Here is a 22544-nt window from a genome sequence, read left to right on the forward strand (position 1 = left end):
CTCAGGCTCCTGATCCTCAAATCCCAAGCTGCCCAAGTGCCCATACTTCTCCCCATCCATAATCAACCTCCTTCCTGTCTGCAGCAGGCCCACAGATAAAAGAGATGAAGAGACCCTCTAGTGAACAGTGTTTCCACAAGTGTATTATTAAGTGAAGACCTGTAGGCTAAGCTGAAAAGTTACTTGGGTAATTTAGGGTGTTTTTAATGGACAGTAACTGCATTCATCTTTTAAAAATCAAGTCAAAATTTATCTGCAATATTGTTAAATGTATGCCAAATTTGTACCTGACATGAGTAATTTAGTGTCAGTGTAGTTAAAACAGTACATAGAATTAGTAAATTTACATAGAATTACATTATGAAAATAAATACTGAACTAATTAAATATGTCTCTAACAACAACAGACAGTGATTAGGCTATTGGAAATAAAGCACAAAGCATGGAAGTATATGGCGGCTGTATTTAAAATTTTCCAATACCTTTAAAGACAGTAACTATAAGCATAATTTCCATATCAAAGAGGAGATGGACATGAGAGATAGGGGAGAAATGACATTTGAGTGGGCAAGTGGTTAGGACATGAGGAAGGATAGGAGGCGAACAGAGATCCAAGAGGACTGATCCATGGATGGTCAGCTACCAATTTATTTTCAATTGTTCTTTCTTAAGTAAAACAACAGGAGTGTACGTGAGCTGGAAAAACTATTTGTTTCTCCATTCTTACGTTGGTTTATATAGTGCAAAATTAAGGCATTTGAAAGCTAGTTTGTTTTAAAAATAATAATATGGAAAAAAATGATATTTCCTAAATTAAATATATAAAGAATTTGGATACACTGAACAGGCCTTTTTATTGTGCCTTCCTTTTCCTACTTCTGATGAAATTTCATGAAGTGACTTGAAAATTACTACCTTAGGTTGTTATTGATTGTTATTTTCAGGTATCTTTTTGTTATCTTTTTCTGAGTGCTGGATGTTTTATGTTACAATTATTCACAGGCTTGTGCAAGGAAGTAAAGATGTACTAACACAATTTTGTAACTGATCTTGGAGTGGTCTTTCAGATGTATGTATTATTCAAGCAGTGGTCCTTTCAGGTGTTTCGAAAAATAAGACAACTTTTCTTACTCAAAAGGTGGAATACCCCTGCTCCTATTCTATGCTGTGCTGCCCTGTTCCTCCCTTTGCAGCAGCACAGATCTTCTTCAGTGAACAAATTCACCACACTAAACTTGCAGAAAACTAACCCAGAAAGGTAGAAGTGAATAGATTTCCACTCCCTTTAGTTTCCTAAGTAGTCAGTCAACCATGAGGAGTGTTACAGAAAGGGCTAGAAGGAAAATGGCACTGCACAGCTAGAGAGTATTGCTTGGAGAAGGGGGCAGGGCCATCTTCCAGTAGCATCAGTACCTATACTGGATCCACGATCTCTTCAGTTACATAGAGTTTTTCTTGACCTTCACAAAGACCCTGTAATACCTTTTAGCCTTGTTGAAAATTCTGAACCTCATTTACAGAATTCACCAGAGAATGCCTTGAATAGTCAGAACTGGATGATTGCTTTTGCTCCAATTTAAAATATAATCAAAAGATTATATTTTATTAAAATATATATTTTTTATAATTATATTTTAATAATTATTTAAAATATTATATTTTATTAATATATATATTATTGATCAGTATTCAGAAAATAGGTCAGTAAGGGTCTTTGAGAGGTCATGTAGTCCATCCTCTTGTCTAAAGCAGGACCAGAACAGGTAAAATGTGCTTTACTTCTCATCCCCAATTTATCTAGTGCATACATTTCCTTATTCTTTTCCCTATTCTTTTTTTCTTTCTTATTTTTTTTCCTTATTCTTTTCCCTACCTTTAGTTTCCCCCTTTTTCTTGTAGGCATAACATCAATCAACTGGTCTTTTCCCTTGTCCTCTTAGTGTCCTCTTTGGTCCCAAACTCCATCACACAGGCATGTTTCTCCACTAAAGTTTGAAAAATTCTTGCTGTTCATTTCTTTCTCTTCTTTTTCTTCCTCATGCTGCTTACATACTACTGGTCTGCATGCAACTTTTGATTGAGAATGAAGGGTTTATTGGGTGCCGCACTTGGCATGCACCCAGTCTGCACATCTTTTTGCGCTCAGCCAGACATCTGAAACTCAATTCATAATAGATGGCAGCAGAAGTGCCATTACAAAGCATATTTGATAGGTGTGAGAAACAGACATTCACTCAGTATAATTAATAGTGCTGGAAGCATTAAAAATGCATGCCATGAAGTGCCTAAGTGCTCTGTAACACCATTTGAGCCCTATGGCGGAAACAGTCAGCTGCATATGATACAGCGATTTGCTGCCAGAGGCCATTGTTATTCTATATTCATATTTAAGAACTGCACAGAAACTGCTGTCAGGGTTGTGGCTCAGTCATTCAAGGTTCTAAGCAAATACATGATTTCTGCCTTTAGAGTCTGAATTGACTTCTTTTGATCTAGCAATACATAGATTTTTACATAGTGTTGTGCTTTAAAATATCAAAGAAAGCAAACCATTTTTCAAAAGCTCTACATTTCATTCTGGTTGCTCTTCTTTCCTTCTTTTAAAGCTTTCTCTTCTCATTAAATTAATTTGTTTTAAAAATGAAGTTGCCTGACTGTACCTATCACTGCATAGGAGTGCCTTTGTATCTGTTCCTGTCCCCAAGGGAAACAGTGCTTTTACCCAGAATTGAACCGGGAAGGGGAGTTAATTTTTATACAATAGCAGTTTTCTGCTAGTTCTGTAGTCCAGAATCTCTCTATGAATGTGAACTTACAAACAATAAAATACATGCATAAGGATTCTTTTATGCATATAGGATATTTTAATACTGACATAATTTACATTACTTAATTATATAGATAGATTCTACCTTCTCTTTTAGATTTCATAAGACCTGCTTACTTTAATCCAAAAAGTTTTAAAAACAAAGGAAAGAATTTTAAGGGGATAAGTATAATATCATACTTTGATTTAAGGACTTTCATCTGCTAAATTGTCAGTTCATGTGTTCATCTGTGGAGATTTTTAAAATGTAACATTACAAGACATACTGCTTTTTTTGTAGGCAGCACAGATACTATTGCAAAATGTTAGGATTTTCCATCCTTAACCATTGATTTGGGAAATTCTTAGGCTAAAAAGATTCAACTGTCTCTACAGATCATTTTAGGAAAACCATGTTTGTTTCTTTTATCTTACAAGATTTTTGCTGTCATCTCCCAGAAGGTATCTGGCATTTCCAGGATTTGGAACAGGGCTCTAAACTGGAGTGAAAAGTGAGCCTGGAAGCAGACACGTACTACAATGCTTTTCCCATGAGTTTGGCTTTCAAGTGTCCAAATTGTAAATTAGTTTAGTCTCAGCAGAGACCTGTGAGAATGACTGCTGTGTTGTCTAAAACTTATATCTATACTGAGCATGCACCATCTTCTCCCAGTGCCATTCTATACCAAGAATGCATATTTGCTGTTTTCACAGGAAAAAAAAAAAAAAGTTACATCCTGGATTTGCTGAGCAGAATTTTTCCAGAGTTTTCCCACCTCTGCTCTTGCTTTTACAGACCCCAAAGAGCAGCAGCCTTATACACTGGGAGGAGATAAAGGAGAAGGGAATACAGCAGGAGGAGGCAGAGCCTGAAATCTTTACAACAGCATCATCAAATGGAGGATAAAGATTAAAAAAACACAGTAGTTTGTTGCCAAATCTGTTTGACATTCACTCACCTTTAACTGCTTAATTTTACAAACTTCAATTATTTTTGGCATGAGATTTTTATTTTATTTTGGAGGGAAAAGAGTTAACATACATACCTGAGCTTGAAAGGAAGGACAGAATTCCATTCTGGAAACAATGCAGTTCTCAGCTGTGATCTCCAACGTTAGTTTTTCTTTGTATGTATTTACATACTTTGTGTTCTTTCCAAATATATGAAACAACTGGAGCTGATTAGGTTGCAAGATGAGGGACATTTGATGTTGAGATTGCTGTTTTGCATCTGGACCTGTTTGATGAGAATTTGTTGGCCTCTGTGAAATAAGCTGGTCTGACTTGCATTTCTAAAGGGTATATCTTCAATTCATAATTATATCCATCAAGTCTGGCATAAACTATGAAAAATAATGATGACGCCAGCACAGAAGAAAGGGAAGGTAGTTTCACAGGAACATAGTTTAATTTACTTTTGTTCTCAGAGAACAGTATTGAAGTATTGAAGAAGAAGTCAGTGAAGGAAGGTCAGCACTACTATTATCCACACTGTTCTGGTTTTCCTGATGCATATAAAACTTGATTTTGTGGTGCTCACTATTTAGCCTTTGCATTTTGAATGCAGTAGTTGTGTTGTAAATTCCTCTTCAGTTTGACTACTAATAAATAAGTGATTAATTTTCAAACTACCTATTTTTCAGAGGAAGGAAACAAAGGTTATGGACCCGTTTTTGAGGAGCAACCCATTGATACCATATATCCAGAAGAATCTTCAGATGGACAAGTTTCAATGAACTGCAGGGCTCGAGCAATTCCTTTTCCTACTTACAGGTAATCTCTCGTATTTCGATTGTCAGGTCTTATTGTGTTCTTTACTCCGTGAGTGTTTAAGTTTTTTGTATTAAATGATTGATTGTCCTAACAGGAAAAAAATGGTAGAGTTGCTATTTTTTCAGTAAGAATCAACCTGGATTAAATTTGCCAAAATGTCTAGACAGTCTTGAAAATATTACAGTCCTGTTGTGTTAAATGTTTTCAGCTTTTGAAAGGAATACTGATCCAGATGCAAAACATAAAAAAGCAACCTTTAAAAAGCACTTAAGAGGCCATCTTTCTATCTTACGTTAGGAATGACTAGAGTTCAAGTCCTTGTTCTTCTTGAATCAGAAAAGCTTTTTGATCCTATTTTACTCTGAAAGAAGGACTGGTGTTGAACCTGAATATTTTACATCTTATGTTGCTTCTTTGTCCACCATGTTGTAAAGAGACTGTATAAAAATGTATAAAATTCACACATATGACCTCTTTCATGATAATTATGTTGTAATTAACAGAGCAGTTCTGCTTCATTGTGAGATCTCAGGCCAATAAACTCAATTATCTGCTATATTTGTATGTATAGAGAAATGTACTTAAGGTTGTCATTATCCTGACTAATTCACAACCTCGTCATGAGCAGATAACTGTTGTCATCAAACTAAGGTCAGACACAATTTCTTGTCAGCAAAAAAGATACTTTTCCTTAAATTATCCTATGTTTGGTCCTGAACTTATTTGTCTTCCTGAAATTCATTCATGCTTCTAAGACAGAAAAAATCAGTTGAGTGTGCTGGCCATTCTTTCAAATCTGTTACACAATCATGGTCAAAACTTTGGAATTCTTCTACCAAAACAACTTAGCTAGTCTACATTGTCTTTTTTTTTTTTTTTTTTTTGGTAATATATGTTTACAGTTTGTCTACTTATACAGAATCACCTGTGACTGAAGGATTTGAGGGGCAGCTAGAATACCCTTTTTGAGTCTGATCTCTGGCTTTAGTATCTTTACAATCTCTACAAGCTTTTCTACATGGTATTTTGCTGTTGCACTTCTTTGCTGTCCCCATGCTTGGAGAGGACTGGAAGCCATGTAGCAGTGTGGAGAGATCAGATACAATTAAATTCAGAACCTTTCAAATAGACATACCCGTCACTTCCAGTCCATCCAGACTCCCACTCTCTTTCTGCAAAAAGCTATATACACATAGCATATGGATAGTGATTATAAGCTCTACATAAATTTTGGGATTCTTCTTTATCTGTTATCAGTTCTGTGAAATCTAAATGAATAAAGTCACTCTGGAAGAATTGTCTTGCATCTCCAGAACTCTTCTATCTCGGATCATAGAATCAAAGAATGTCCTGAGTTGGAAGGGCCCAGTAAAGATCATTGAGTCCAACTCCTGGCTCCACACAGGACCACCCAAAAATCAGACCATGTATCTGAGAGCACTGTCCAAACACTTCTTGAACTTTCGCAGGCTTGGTGCCATGACCACTGCCCTGGGCAGCCTGTCCCAGTGCCCGACCACCCTCTGGGTGCAGAACCTTTCCCTAACCCCCAGCCTGACCCTCCCCTGTCCCAGCTCCATGCCGTTCCCTCGGGTCCTGTCGCTGTCCCCAGAGAGCAGAGCTCAGCGCCTGCCCCTCCGCTTCTCTTGTGCGGGAGCTGCAGGCCGCCATGAGGCCTGCCCTCAGCCTCCACGTATCTAAGCGGATGTGACAATTATTGCTGATAGCTGTTGTGAAAATAATTGCAATGCAAGACAAGGCTACTTTCTTTTTTTCATGATGCCATTATTTCAGTCTGCCTTAATGCATTGTCTTCATTTCTTAGCCCTCCAATAGCTTTTCAGCCAAAATATCCTGTTTTGGAGGTATATAAGTCCTTCTTGACACTTCTGTTGTTTCTGACCATTTATCTTCTTAGTCTTCTTTTAGACATTTTTTAATTTACATTTTTTCTTAAGCTTTCGTCCACTCTTCTTTCAGTATTTGATGGCCCTTTCCCCTTGCTAAAGTTCAATTCCTAATGTGATTTATGCTCTTTCATTGCAGCATAAGCTGTACTCCTGACAGTTATTCCTAGGTATTTCTGCACAGGGGATTTATTATTTGTAATACAGATGTGTAGAATATCTCACAGGATTGAAGAGTGATACCCCTAAAATTGTATCAAAGCTAAATACTATTTATTGCATCTTGAAAAGCCTGCCATTTAATTATTTATTTAATTAATTAGTTCGGTGGTTTCCTTCAGCTTCCAAACAAGTATTCTGTATGTTTTGGTACAACTTTTCAATAAGGAAGGAACACACAGTGTATGCGCTCCCTTTTTCAAAAAGCAGTGCCTGTGCTTAGCTTGGTACAAAAAGCAATCCACACTGCAAGACTTTTGTGATCATGAATGTTGCAGCTTTTCATGTTTGTGCTCAGTAAATGTGTAATTCCTTTCAAAGAAGATTGTGGGCCCCCCCTTGTGGAAACTGTAATGGATACAAGTTCTTGCGTACTGGTTCACACTCATTGTACTGTAATTTTCTTGAAATCAATAGAAGTTGTTAAGGGCCAGACTTCATCGACCGAGTTTCTCATGTAGTCTGAAGGGAAAGTTACAGCAACTCAGGAGACCCACTGCAGAATTTTACAGTGATTAAGATGGGAGCGTCTAGCAATTTTCTGAATACAGAAGCAGCTCTTAAATCAGGTGTGACACTATTATTGTGCTGACTTCACTAGCAGTTTAGGCTTTATGAAACATTTTCATCCCCTATAGCAATTGTGCAAAAAAGTCCTGAAAATCTGACCTTCAAAGGTGCAGAGGAAGTATATCCTTAGCCAGTTTGGCCTTAAGTAGCTGTTTGACAATATGTTTACAGTCCCAGTGCTTGATCACTAGCTAGCTCATCAGTAGGCAGCTCAAGTGTCTGGTACTACATGGATCAAGTTTTAATGTATGGCCCATCTCTGAGAGGGCTGAAGCAGACTGAGACTGTTATATTTAAGACACCTATAAAGTTCACCAAATCTGTGGCTCCTGCTGAGGAAAAACTGAAAGCATACATAGTAGTGTATTAATAACTTCCTGTATAGTTTATCACAATTTAGGAATTATTTCTCAAATCATTTTGCTTACTAGGTTTGTTTTTGGGTGCCAAATCTTACGTCTGGCTTTTCTTTTTTCATAGGTGGAAACTCAACAACTGGGATATCGATTTAACAAAGGATCGCTACAGTATGGTGGGAGGCAGACTTGTTATCAATAATCCAGAGAAATCAAGGGATGCTGGAAAATATGTCTGTGTAGTATCGAATATCTTTGGAACTGTCAGAAGCAGTGAAGCAACTCTGAGTTTTGGATGTAAGCCAATGTTTACATCAAAACATAGAAATGTTACAGTTACCTCAAAATACCCAATGTTTTACATTTCCGTGTTTTCTGCTTGCATGTTCTGTAGCTGTATTACTCTGTAAAGAAGTCTTAAGTGTCTTAGTCTGCAGAGAACAACACAGAATAAGTTTTATCAACATTTTATGTTGTTTAGCATTCAGCTGGCATTCCAACCTTCTCAGTGAATTATTATTAAATTACTAGTTGAACTGACTCACAGAACCAGATCTTGAGATAATAATGCCCAGACTCTTTTTAAATTGTGGTAGAGCCAAAGGGGAAATTGTCACTAAAGAGCGACACTAGTAGTGGCACGAAGTGATCAGGCACTGCTGCAGTGAAAGTACAAGCGGGGTGCCTGCAGAAAAGAGGGTATGGCACTCGGTAGTAAAGTGTGCTCCCTGACTGCTGGGCTGGGTGAAGACCACGCTGGGGGACATTTCTGTCAACTTCAGATGATCATGAACAAGTGTTGTGAATACCTCCATATGTGCAGACATACACTGTCATCTAATGGATGCATTGTAAGGAACTGAAGCACTGCGTGAAGATTAATGGAAAATTTTACTGGCAGAAGGCAGTTTGGGATTTTTTATTATTATTATTTTTTCTTAAAATGCTTTTTTTTCCTGGAAATATTTTTTTCATAAAAAATAAAAAAGGGACCCACTCATCTGGTGACCATTCATAAAGCTCTGTGTGCCCTTTAATTCTGACATTAAGTGCTTAGTGCCCCTTCTCTTTCAGCAGTCTCCATCAGCAGAACAGTTTCACTTTTACAGTGTTTCACTTCGTACTGTGATCAGAGATGAAGTGAAACGTTCTGTTTCTGCCACTCATTGTAATACTGTGGGACTTCATATCTCAAGGAAGCTCAGGGGCTGTAAATAGTTGATCTAGTCTTAGTCTGTATTTTAGCTGGAGTATATTCTACTGTGAATAGAACACCAGGGTGTTATTTCTCTCTAATGGGGATAACATAAAAAATCAGTTTACAGGATATTTTTTGCTGTATTCAGTGACAGAGATACATGGTCTTCTACAAAACAGGCATCAGTGGTGCCAGTCCTGAACAACCAGTAGGATAAGAGCTATGACAATAGCTGCAGCTACTGAAAAGCAAACAAATACATATAATAGGTAAAATGAGTAGAATCAAAACAGTCCAGGGCATGTTTTTATGACTAGCAGCTCACAAATTGCATGAGGTGAACACTGGTAGTTAGTGTACTGGACAACTATACTGAACAGAACCCTAATATCCAATATTTAAATATTCAAATGATAACAGGGCAAAAAGGGAAAGAATAGGAAAAAAAAAAAAAGATACCTGTAAACTGATAAATACTAGTTTAAAAATGGTACTGTAATTCTTCTTTACACTGTTGTGTTTCTTCCTTTCTTCTTTTTATGATCATCTCTAAAGAAAAATATTTACTTTAATAACCACTATGATAGTTTCAAAAGAATTAAATATACAGCTTCTATAGCTAATATGAGAAATAATCTTTAGTAGGTTTTTTGTTCTTTTGCTTGTGCAAACTGACTGAAAAATAGAAACAAACATTTAGAAGAGTTCAAGAAAATCTCAGCCATCTGTAAATGAGCAAGACCTTTTATTTTTGTCTTACTGTCAAATTTGCTGAAATTATGGAGCAAAAGTCACACTCTCATAAGCTTTATGTCAACTAACCCATCTGGGAACACTGTCTGTAGTAGATCTGGGTTGGCCTCCAGGAAGAAAAGAAACAATTCTTTTTATCTCCAATGTTTTTTTAACCGTTAAAATCTGTTTTTATTGTTACACATGTACTCCTGAAGGAAGGAATTTTATCCTGCAGGAATATTTAGTGGCTTTTTGGTGTGTGCTGAGCAAAATCACAAGCTGAAATACCATTCTATTTGCTGAAAAACACTTTCAGAAGAGTAAAATATAGCAATTTCGTAGCAGGGAGGCTTCAAGAATGACAACGAAGAGAAATTTTCATACTCTTTAGATGTTAGCTATATGTTTCTAAGAGTGCAATGATTATGCTAATTCTTTCATTCTAACTAAAAATGAATGTCTTCCAATTAAGAGTTCATGGAATCAGGCTTATTATAATTATTGAATAATAACCAAGTAATGCTTATGCAAAGAAGACATCAAGACCCAATCAGAGTTCAGAGCATTTCATAAGTGGGAAGAAGGTATACAATTACATCTCGAGAATTGGATGACATTCCTGCACCTGGCATAGACCATTCTATTTCTGTACTAACAGACATATATTTTACATATACAAATTGCGTAGCCTATCTGCTATATTTAAATTTGTGGTGACTGTCCTAAAGTCTCAAAGGTTAGTCAAAGGACATTGTAAACAAAATGTCTAGATTTGAAATGTAAATTGCAAAATAGCTAAAATAACTAAAGAGCAGTGAAAGGTCTTCCTTTCATCAAACCCCATGCTCTCCAAATGCAAAGTATCAAATTAACAACAGATTTCTTTCTAATGATTGTCATTTATAATTTTTTCCTATTTCTGCAACATTTTAAAAACCAATCTGCCCCAATGAAAATAGAAATGAATAATAGTGGTAAGTTTACAAGATGATGAAAAGATCTGCAACAAGGGAAATAGATGTCTGCAGAAGAGAATGGTCAATATTTTGAAGAGAGAAGTAGTTGTGTAGTAGGGTCCATGCTGACAAATGGAATGGGAATATGCTCAACCTACTATAGATATTGTATGAATATAGGTATTCTAGTCTATGTAAAGAGCTTCTTTGGCTTTGATTACAAAACCTGTCTGGTAAAATTGCTAATTCTTACTAAGTCAGTCTGATATACTTAATTTCTTCTTTAACAAAGAATAATATTCTAAATGAATTGGAAGCCACGTGTGGAGAACTGAATACATTGTGCTAAGATACAGGGTAAAATTATATTAAATAATCATCAGAAGTCCTTAGAATGGCCCATATCAATGCCTACCTTGTACTGTCTAATGAAAAGATCCAGACAGTCACTGGGAAGATTATATTATCTTCTGGTCAGTTTGAGCAGAAGAAAGATTAGCATTTCAGAAGCTGGGAGAGGTGTCTTTCCGTAGATACTTATGTAACACTCCTTGAGTTTTTTTCCATGAATTAGATAAAGCATATTAATATTATGCTTTAACTATGATATATTATATAATATATATATATAGTTATAATATATTATGTATATTATGCTATAATATTATAATATAAATAATCAGGATTTTTACAACTTCACTGCAGTTGGTGGCATATTGATGGTTCACAAGAGGCATTGTCTTCTTCAAGGTCTTTATAGTTTAATTTCAGATTGGATACAGAAAATGAGAATGGTAAGAAGAAGCAAAGTACAGTTATTGACCTAGTTAAACGCTGTTAGGCAGCTCTTTGTCTTATCATTCCAGATACCATTACTGTTCTCCCATGGTCTGTGGGATGATGGGTAGCTCCACAAAGGATGTGTTTCTTTATACTTTTACAACAGTCCCTTTACCCATGCTGCAGTTGGTTTTAAAAGTGTCAGCTAAGGTTTCTCCTGAGATCTGAACCACTTCTGTCCCAAAGTTCTGGCACAAAAAGATTTCTTTGCACTAACTGTCACCAGTCCTTTGATGCTGGAATTGTCATGGAGGGCAGCCACATTAAGTTACGGCTCAGTACTCACATTTTTGAAAATCCAATTAAAAGGTAATCTACAAACCTTTTACTTTCTTTTCCTGGGATTCCTTCTTCCAATGTACCTCACTTGGCTACTATTAGAGGTACAATCTGCACCATTTCTTTCTAGAATTTCTAGTTATGATGACTAAAATACTGTAAAAAATTCATTGCACTTAATGACAAAGTTAAAATGAGTAAAACTGGCATAATGCATCCACAGATACCTATCTGCCATATATTGTTGTATTTCTGTATTTATCTCTACAGGCTGAAAATAATTTAAAAAAAAAAACATTTTTATGGTAGTGAAAAACACAGTTTTACTCCCCCACCTTGTTTTAAACTAGATCTGGATCCCTTTCCGCCTGAGGAACGCTATGAGGTTAAAGTGCGAGAAGGTGTTGGAGCAGTGCTTCTCTGTGAGCCCCCTTACCACTACCCAGGTAACTCAGCAGTGATTCATTTTCTGTTGCTTAAGAATAAAAGACAAAAGAATAGTTATTTTTAAAAGTTTCCTTTAAGTTTCCTTAAATAGTAACTTCTATGCAGCTTGAGAATCAGTGTTTAGGTTAGGTTTTTATTTTGAATATGTGCTTGCACATATGTAAAGGACATGGTTGAATTTTCAGACAGTTTTTATTATTGCAAATAATATGACTCAAACTAATCTGGATAATGAAAGGTAGCCTTGGTGTACCACTCAGAAGATCTGAGTACATGTCACTGTGTCATTGTGTCATCCCAGACTTGCTGCTGGCCTTGGTCAAAGCCCAGCTTCATTCCACCTAATGAACTCACCTCAACAGAAATGATCATGGCTTCTGTTAAGATCATGGAACAGCAGTAGGCACCCTCAGAGAGTCATAGATGAGATAATTTAAGCTCTGGAAATGCCTTTCTCTCAGCGTTAGCTGCTGAAGAGCTCTACAGGGATTATGCCTGTATCCTCAAGCATTTGCAGTTCCATCATGAGGGGTGAACTTGCCTGCTAGCATCTCTGTTACCGTACGTTGCTTGTCAAATAGGATAACATTTCAGTTTTCATACTGTGTCTAAGTACTGTAAGGAGGTGAAGAACTGAGACATATTTCTAGTTAAAATATTCTCCGGTTTTGTCCAAATGACAAGACAGACAAAAGCTTCCCAGCTTCTCAGTTGGGTCAGGGCAAGACAGCTTCACATCTCCTCTCCACCCCACTCCCACTCCAGTGGAAAGGCTGGGCCTAAGGGGACCAGGTGACCAGTGGTCTGGACTCAAGGGAACAGCACCCTGGTGTCCAGTGTGGACAGCTAACAGCTGGCTACTGAGACGTGTGTATGAGTAAACACGCTTCTATAGCTGCCTTTCCCAAATAAAAGATGTGTTAGCTAGAAATTTAGAATGCGGTAATTCATATGCAGAGAGCATTCCACAGTTTAAGTAGCCGATATTATTGTTTTTTAATATTAACTAGAAAATGTTTTCCTCCAGATGACCTCAGTTATCGCTGGCTTCTAAATGAGTTCCCAGTATTCATCACTTTGGACAAACGACGATTTGTGTCCCAGACAAATGGCAATCTCTACATTGCAAATGTAGAAGCATCAGATAAGGGCAATTATTCATGTTTTGTGTCCAGCCCTTCGATAACAAAGAGTGTATTCAGTAAATTTATTCCACTTATTCCACAGACCGATCGTAAGTATTTATTGTAAATACTATGTACGTGCAGTGCTCAATTTGTATTTTAATTTTGCTCATTCATAACTATTTTCAGCTCTGTGAGAAGAATTACATGGCAAGTCCTAACGGCTACTGTACATATGTTCTTTGGTTTTCCACATATAGAGGTCCAAATCATTGCTGTCCACAATGAGAACTCTGTGCAAGAAATCTCCCTGGATTCATTCACTAAATCCCTTTCATATAATTGAGAACAGAGTTTTCTCCATCTCTTTTATGTGATAAGCCCCTGTACTCATCTCAAAATCTTTAATATACTTTATGGTCTTGGCAATGGTTCAAAAGGGTATGACCGGAAAGAAGAAACTTTATATAGATGCTAATAAACAGTTTCAGGATTGTGTTTTTTTCTAACAAATCTCCCATGAAAATAGAAAACCCTTCAGGCTGTTAAAATCTGCTATTGAATGGTGACCTAAAGGCCCTGCATCTCACCATCCAATCTATCTATTCAGTTTTGGTGCTAGATTAGCCTCTGCCATTTCATGAAAATTGCATATTTTGCAAGTGGTAACCGGGTTCCCTTTTGTCACTTTAGACTGTCAGTCACTAGTCTTATAAACTGATCATCAGGATTTCAGTGCCTCTTATATTTGTTAGATTTCCCATATTACAGTAAAGAACTATGACTGAATTTGGGTGATTACAAATCAGTGAACTTTGTCCGAATTTTCCATGGCCAATACTCACACTGAGATCTTCATCTAGAACTGCAAGAGGAGTCCCACAGAGATCACCAGTAGGTAGATTTGATTGCATTACATACCTGTGCCCTCTTTAAGCTGTATGTAGCTCCTTTGTGCCATTAGTAAGAGAATACTGAGTTTAAATTCACAATAATTCAGAATATTTCATCCAGTAAAAGAATCTGTGAAAAATAGAGGCTCGGGTTTTTGTCTGCCCCCACACAGGACATCATCATGCTCCAAATGCTAATAAATGAGTTTTTGTTGAAGTATTGTGCTGTAAAAAAATGTTAGACATTACTGTCCAGAGACAATTAGTTGCTGAATAAAACAATTCTGCCTTACTATGTGCTGCATCAGACTTCATAGACAGCAAGGCTATCATGCACTCTAATGAAGACTTTTGTCTGGAATTTTAAAAAGGGTTTTCTTGAACTGTGGAAGTTTTAATACATATGTTTGTTTTTACCATGCATTTTCTGAGAATCTGTTATTTTCATGTCAGGTGCAAAAGTGTATCCTGCTGATATCAAGGTGAAGTTCAAGGACACGTATGCTCTCCTGGGGCAAAATGTGACACTGGAGTGTTTTGCTCTTGGGAAGTAAGTATGTACTAAAGTTATTGTAGAGCACTGTTTGCTTTCATGTTTCAGGGAACAAAAATATATGTTTCATCATCAAATACTTTTTTGTAGTCTGCAATTTAACAGCCACTTCTAGAACATGCTGATTTGTACTTTACTGTACCTTTTCAAGTCCGGTTCCTGAACTCAGATGGAGTAAATACCTTGAACCTATGCCAGCCACTGCTGAGATAAGCATGTCTGGTGCAGTTCTTAAGATCTTTAATATTCAGTATGAAGATGAAGGACTTTATGAGTGTGAGGCTGAAAACTATAAAGGAAAAGATAAACATCAAGCAAGAGTTTATGTGCAAGGTAGGTAGAAAAAATTTATTCTTCATGATCTATGTTGCTTTTAATTATTTTGGAAGTATCCGTGTTTTCACACTTGATATCAGTGCTGACTCATTACATCATCCTGACCCACTGCTATTTGAGTTAATAAAACAAAGTCAAAGCCCGTGGATTGAATGTCAAGCATAACATTCATGTATTAATTGAACAACTGCTTGGTTTGCCTGGTTATGGTAGCTGCATGTACACCTTGACAGCAATGTGTGTTCGTATTGATATAATTATGCGTAATGGGAATTAATTAATAGATTTAGAGTAATTGAAGTGAAAGAACTGCCAGGAAGAAAAATAGACCATTAGGTTTGTTATGCTTTCTTGTTTCTGCATTTTGTCTTTTCTATCTATCTTAGCTCTGTCTCATATTAGCTACAGTCAATTCTTTGTTTCTCCTATGTCCCCTCCTCTCATGCATTTGGTTAAAGGAGGGACCAAAAAATTTATCTTACAACTATAGTGGAAACATCTCAAGTATCCAGACTCCTTGACTGAGACTTACACCACAATTTGTGGCATGAAAAAATTCTGTATAACATCTGAATTCACTTCAGAAGAATTCTGTCTCATTTCACAGGCAATAAAGAACATCATCTGAGTTAAGATCCTCAGTTAAGCACTTGAACTTCATTGGGATAAATCAAAATTGGCATAGGAAGATTGTTACTGCTTGTTTTAAGTTGATAAATTAATTCATTTGCTTAGCAAGAGCAAAAATAATGGGACGTTTTCCATATTATTAAGTATATTTTCTGAGCCAAGAGAATATTTCTTAGAAAACCTTTCAGTATCTAACTGTCTTTGCTCAATTTCATGTCATTTAACTACCATTTATATGACATTACTGAATGATTTACATGTTGTATAATCCACAGGTCACTGTAACTGGTAACATCTTATATCTCTTGGACATTTGTGAACCATTATTACAATTTCATATTTTATGCTCATTAAAAAATGAGTTGTAGTTATTTTGGCTCTATGTGGTAAAAGAGAAACACCTTCACTTCATTCTTTCTTGTGCTGGTATATTGATGCATTGCTAAGTTATAATTATGCCTGTTAAGTATCATGGGAAAAGCAGTGGAATTAATAGATCATAATGCTAGTTAAGTACAGATCTGCTATATTTACAAGGCATCATATTTTGTTTTGTTTTTGTGTTTTATTTATTCTTCAGCCTCTCCAGAGTGGGTAGAACATATCAATGACACAGAGAAGGATATAGGCAGTGACCTCTACTGGCCTTGTGTAGCTACAGGCAAGCCTATTCCAACAATTAGATGGTTGAAGAACGGTGCCTCGGTAAGTATACTGCCATAGGTAATGCAGGATTGATAGGCTAGCTGATGGAAATGATTTTTTGAAGCATGCATTATTAAGAAGTAAAAGAAATTGAATTATAATGATACAAATTTCTGCTGCTTCCACATGCATTAAGGATTAAAATCTATTTTTGAAAGTTTTGTGTCCATCTTCTCGTCAGTTTTGAAATGCATTTTTTCTCACTATTTAGTACTCAGCTCTGAATTCTGACCTTGTCTTTTGACCACATATTTGGGGGGTGGGTTTTCCTTTTTTCTCTGGTCCTTTATAAGTAAATGCTATTTTCTTCTCTCTAGATGAAGGCCTAGATGAAAAGGTGATGAAAAATCATCAGCTTCTCTCTAAAAATAATTCTTTTTACCACATTAAACCTAAATGCATCTTTAAAAAATGTAAAATGGAATGGAGTCAGTGCAGACAAGGAGATAGAATCATTTTACAACGATCAGTGATGTTCCTATATCATGTACTTTTTCACATTTTTTCTAGTCACAGAACATTGCAAAATTCCATTCTTTTAGGTGATGTGAAGTGTAAACGAGTACCGTTTGATAATTTAAGTTTATTGCTCTGGATTTTTTTTTTAACAAAGTAGATTTTCAGCCCAGGCATTTCAACATGCATTTAATATCCCTTGCTGGTACTGTGTGATGAGCTACTAGAGAACACAGTAGAAGACTGCATCTGTTGAGCTGTGGTGACACTGGTCTTGGTATGCAAACAAAAGAATACAATGAGGCAGAGTTTCTTTGGCTGTGTATTGTAAGAAAAAAATAGGAGGTTGGAGGAAGAATAGGGACATCACCATCTGCCATATGGAAATGGCTTAAACCAGAAGAAAAACTAAGCTTCTGTAGTTATTACAAACAAGTAATTGAACAAGTAAATTACTTGACAGTCCCCACTACATTTGGGTTTCACTGACAAAATCTATATACTGGATTGCACAAAGCAATGTGTAATTCTCCAGTAAGACACCACCAGACTATGCTGTATGTTAATGTTATGATTTCCAAATGGAAAATAGCAAAAATATTTAAATTACATTGAGAATATAGCTTGTTTCTGAATCATATATTTTTAATTAGGTATTTCATTTAGTACAAAACAAATTCCTTGTAAAAAATCTGATTTATATGTATTTAAATAAAACTATACAAGAAATATGAGTCTTTTAATTTATTATTTTTTCAGATAAATGTTATTCCTTTAATTTTCCAATGCTCCACACACTCCAAGTGACTCATATACAAATTTAAAGCATTTCAAAAGAATTTTCACAAGAAGAATTTTTAACATGGTCTTTCAAAAAACAATTGACATCTATTTATAATTTACAAAATATCCCACCTCCTTTTGAGCATTTTTATACACTTTTTTTTTTTTTTTTAGAAATAGATCAAGTACTTTATTTTGGTTTACAGATTTTATATATATATATATATACATATATATATATATGTATATATATAAAGAGTAACATAGAATGGTTTATACTATCTCCCAGAAGAATGTTTGGAAAAAGTCATATCTAATTCGGACTTGCTTTGACCTCTTACTGTTGTAAAAAAAATATACATACAGAATAACATTCTGAACACTGGGCACAATGAAAAAAGACTTATGTGCATAAAACATTTAATTTCTAGTTTATTTTTTCTGTATCAGTAGTGCTTGAGCTGGTATGGTAACAATGGACTGAAGAATAGATGTGTCTGTCTAGTGCCACTCAGCTGTGATTTTTCCAGGAAAATATTGACACTGATTCTTTCTTTCTTTAGAATTAAGAAGGTGAATGTACATTGCCATAAAGATGGAAATGTAGCAGGGACAAAAAGAAAATCTCATCAGTACCTTAATGTTATGTGAGGGACTCTCTTCTGAACACAGGCACTGAAAAAAAAGTGAAGAAATGGGAATGGGCATGAATTCATCAGTATATGTTGTCTATATGAATATCTTGTTGTTTTATTGATTGTGTTTTAGTTCCGGAAAGGTGAACTAAGAATTCAAAGTCTGACCTTTGAAGATGCTGGCATGTATCAGTGTATAGCAGAAAACACACATGGAATTATTTATGCAAATGCTGAACTGAAGATTGTGGGTCAGTGAGATTATTTGCTCTATATACTACTTGAGATTCGAGTCTTATTTGCAGGAATTGCTTGGTAACAAATTTCTGTGAGCATGAGGGGAAAGAACACTCACCGAATCTAGGTGAGATGGGGTTTATTTGAGCTCTCAATAAGGTTTTGACAACACAAGCAATCAAGATACTAGTTTATGGAAATTGTTTATTACTGTATTTTTTCTGATATGTGCTTGCTGCTATTATCATACAGAGGAAATGATAGTGCAGAAATTATACGAAGTGCATAGAGTTGCTGACTACCCTGTTAAGCTTGCAAAACATGTTGAGAAGTGTTTTCTTTTTTTGCTCACCTACACTCACTCCTCTGCTGGGCAAAATTCGCTTTTTTAGAAGCTGTGTTGTCAGGCACCTGGCCTTTGAAAATCTTTCTCTTCACTCTTCCCTTTGCTTTTGCCTTCTATAGCTCATTAAGATCAGTTTCAATATTTGTGTGTGACATAGCTGTCCCATTTGATGGGTAGATATAGTTATTAACCCATTGTATTTTCCAAAGCATCATCCTTTAATAGGAAGCTAGACTTTCAGATCCAGAGTGCACAGGCTTAAAATAATTTCTGACCTTTACACTGATGACATTAGTGCAGATGCACTGGCTATTTGACATGGCTTCCATAGGAGATTTCCTTGGAGTAGTTACCCTGTGTTCTTTCCATCTCAAACTCACATCCAGACTTTTCCAAGAGCAATATTTGACTTCCCCAACCCATTGCACAATACTTCATCCTTTACTATTTCTCCATAGCCATTTACTCACTGCCAGCCTGGATTACCCAGAAATGAGCACTTTTTGCGTTGAGCGTTTTCAAACATCATTGTTGGTAAGATGTGGATGTTTAAGCAGACTTCTCTGTACTTCTATAATTAACTAAAAGCCATATTTCCCCAAGCTGTGCACATATTTGCTGGCATGGTTAATAGTGATGGTACACTGAAATACAAAGTAATTAAAAGTATTTTTTCTCATATTTAGTTATAAATAAAGAAAAAAATAGTAAGCAAAAGTCTGACCTAAGGTACATGAGTGTGATGCTTGCTACAGTCATCTCTAATTACAGTTGTACATCTCAGGGAGCACTTAAAGATAGCTGGCCAAACAGAAAACTAGAAAGAGAGAGAAGGGAACAACTGAAAGTTGCTAGATAAGAGTTTAAAGCCACTGAAAAGTAAAACAACATACAATTTGAAAGTATAATTGACTGAGCAACTTCTTATAGAAGTTGGGCTCTTGGAATCTAAATTTTATTAGGACTGATCAAAAGGCCTTTGAAAAGGAGTAACTTTCTATTGATTTCAGTGGGCTTTGATCTTCTTAGATTAAACTTAGATGGAGGTTTAGAAGTGAGCAAAAAGAAACTTCTGCTATAACACAGTATGTAACTACACAGTGATCTTCGCTGTTTCTTTTAGATCACCATCTGCTTCTCACCACATCTTTGTATCATTAATATTTTTCTCACTGGTACGAATAATGGACATTTGTATACAATTCAATATTTTTGATATATATATATATATTAATGTTGCAAACAAATTGTGTTCTTCAGAAAAGGCACTAACAGCAGTACTCGTGTTAATTTTTGCTTTCAGCTTCACCTCCTACTTTTGAACTGAACCCTATGAAGAAGAAAATCCTAGCAGCTAAAGGGGGGCGTGTTATCATTGAATGCAAACCTAAAGCTGCTCCTAAGCCAAAATTCTCCTGGAGCAAAGGAACTGAATTGCTTGTAAATGGGAGCCGGTTAGTATTGACTGTTAGTGGACACTATGAATCTTAAAATTGCTGTCTTATGTTTGTATTTATCGTGCAGGCTAGTCCTCATTTTTGAAGAGTTCATGGGCAGGAGAATGTGTAGTTTCGGGAAAACGATATGCCAAAATGTTACTAGCAGTGAGGATCCATAGAGCTAGCAGGGCATGCAACTTTAGCCAGTCTGTTTGTTGTTCACATTTCAGAATTGAATTGTATTACAAAACTGTTAGAAAAATATTTAAATGATTTCTAGTAAATAGAAATACACTCTCTTGCTCCAGCAATGTGAGGCATCTAATCATGCCACAATCTATTTAAATATTTTTGGGTTATAGGGGTGTTTATAAATGTAGCAGTTAGAGATGAGCTTCCAAGAGATGAGTGTGGTGTCTTTTAACACTAACAGTTCCAACTGAAATTATTTCTTTCTGATCTAAATGTTTTATTTCCCTTGCTGTAATTTTTGCACTTTCAATAGCATACGAATCTGGGATGATGGGAGCCTGGAGATTATCAATATCACAAAGCTGGATGAAGGTCGCTACACCTGTTTTGCAGAAAATAACCGAGGAAAAGCTAATAGCACTGGTGTTCTAGAAATGACAGGTAAACCTCTAAATTGCATTAGTTTGCTTCAGGTAGTATCCCACAATTAAAAATCACTATTTTTTGTCCCAGCATTGCAGTACTTTTGCAAGCCACTTTATATGTTTTCTTTCTAATTTAGTTGCTCTTTTAAAAATGAATTGCACTTTTAAAATGTATTGCACAGTAGAAACTGGTTACATGTGCACCATGTCAGAAATTGCACCTCAGTTTTCAGGGCTTATTAAATCTAGTCTGTTAAATTGACACATTCTGATGCCCTCATTCAACTTGGTAGCTTAGCTCAAGCACAAATCTAGGATCATGGCTGGAAGAGAGAAATGGGACTCCTATTGACCATCTTTAATTTATTTTTTTTAATTTTTTTTTTCCTCTGGTGAGGTAAACAAGACTGAGAAAGCATTGCAGTTAAATAAACATGCATTAAATTTGTGAGATAGGAGTATATAGCCATATAGTTGAACTACTAAATTCCTGTCCCTTAAAGATATTAGTATTTACTGACTGAATACTGATTGAATATCCATAACTGTGTATTTTAAATCTGATGTCAAGTAATAAATAGCTGTAGAATTAAGACAGGAAAGATGACGTTCATGAACAGTTATGTCTACGAAGTCTTACTGATTGTAGAAGAGTCATTTATTAAATACACTATTTAATGTCTGTTCCAGAAGTCATGCTGGATGTGGCAGCTCAATAACACATCATTGATGTACTAATGTAAGAATTAATCTGTATCATCAGATCTGTATCATCAAAAGCATTTTTACAGATGATTTATTGTACTAAGAGGAAGTTAGATCCAGTTGGAGGCTGGTCACCAGTGGTGTCCCCCCAGTATTGCTGCCAGTTCTCTTCAATATCTTTATCAATGATCTGGATGCAAGTGCACCCTCAGTAAGTTCTCAGATGACACCAAGTTAGGTGTGATTGTTGATCTGCTCTATGGTAGGAAGGCTCTGCAGAGGGATCTTGATAGGCTGGACTGATGGGCTGAGGCCAACTGTATGAGGTTCAACAAGACAAAGTGCTGGGTCTTGCACTTGAGGCACAACAACCCCATGCAATGCTACAGGCTGAGGGATGGGTGGCTGAAAAGCTGCCCGGTGGAAAGGAATCCAGGGGTTTTGGTTGAATATGAGCCAGCAGTGTGCTCAGATGGCCAAGAAGGCCAACAGCATCCTGGCTTGTGTCAGAAAGTGTGGCCAGCAGGATTAGGGAAGTGATTGTCCCTCTGTACTCGGCTCTGGTGAGGCCACACCTTGAATACCGTGTTCAGTTTTGGGCCCCTCACTACAAGAAGGACATCGAGACCTTGGAGTGTGTCCAAAGAAGAGCAGTGAACCTGCTGAAGGGTCTGGAACACCGGTCTTTTAAGGAGTGGCTGAGGGAACTGGGGTTGTTTAGCACAGAGAAAAGGAGGCTCAGGGGAGACCTTATCGGTTTCTACAATTACCTTACAGGAGGCTATAGCGAGGTGGGGACTGGGCTCTTCTCCCAAGCACCAAGTGATAAGACAAGGGGAAATGGCCTCAAGTTGTGCTAGGGGAGGTTTAGGTTGCATATTAGGAAAAAATTCTTCACTGAAAGGGTTGTGGAGCATTGGAACAGTCTGCCCAGGGAAGTGATTGAGTCACCATCCCTGGAGGCATTCAAAGGATGTGTAAATGCGGTGCTTAGGGACA

General features: G+C 36.4%; 1 protein-coding gene across 11 annotated transcripts in view; it reads left to right on the forward strand.

The window, feature by feature from the left end:
• CNTN1 (contactin 1) overlaps positions 1 to 22544 on the forward strand; it is a 251175-nt gene that overhangs the window by 166785 nt on the left and 61846 nt on the right. For all 11 annotated transcript variants that reach the window (XM_083820842.1, XM_083820841.1, XM_083820832.1 and 8 more), the window contains 10 exons: positions 4450 to 4579; positions 7756 to 7928; positions 11990 to 12085; positions 13114 to 13320; positions 14557 to 14653; positions 14808 to 14989; positions 16203 to 16327; positions 18335 to 18452; positions 20088 to 20238; positions 20729 to 20856. In XM_083820842.1, coding sequence (XP_083676968.1) covers positions 4450 to 4579; positions 7756 to 7928; positions 11990 to 12085; positions 13114 to 13320; positions 14557 to 14653; positions 14808 to 14989; positions 16203 to 16327; positions 18335 to 18452; positions 20088 to 20238; positions 20729 to 20856 — 1407 coding nt within the window. The remainder of the gene's footprint in view (positions 1 to 4449; positions 4580 to 7755; positions 7929 to 11989; positions 12086 to 13113; positions 13321 to 14556; positions 14654 to 14807; positions 14990 to 16202; positions 16328 to 18334; positions 18453 to 20087; positions 20239 to 20728; positions 20857 to 22544) is intronic.

Source organism: Anser anser, assembly GCF_964211835.1.
Source record: "Anser anser genome assembly, chromosome: 1".
NCBI lineage: Eukaryota > Metazoa > Chordata > Aves > Anseriformes > Anatidae > Anser > Anser anser.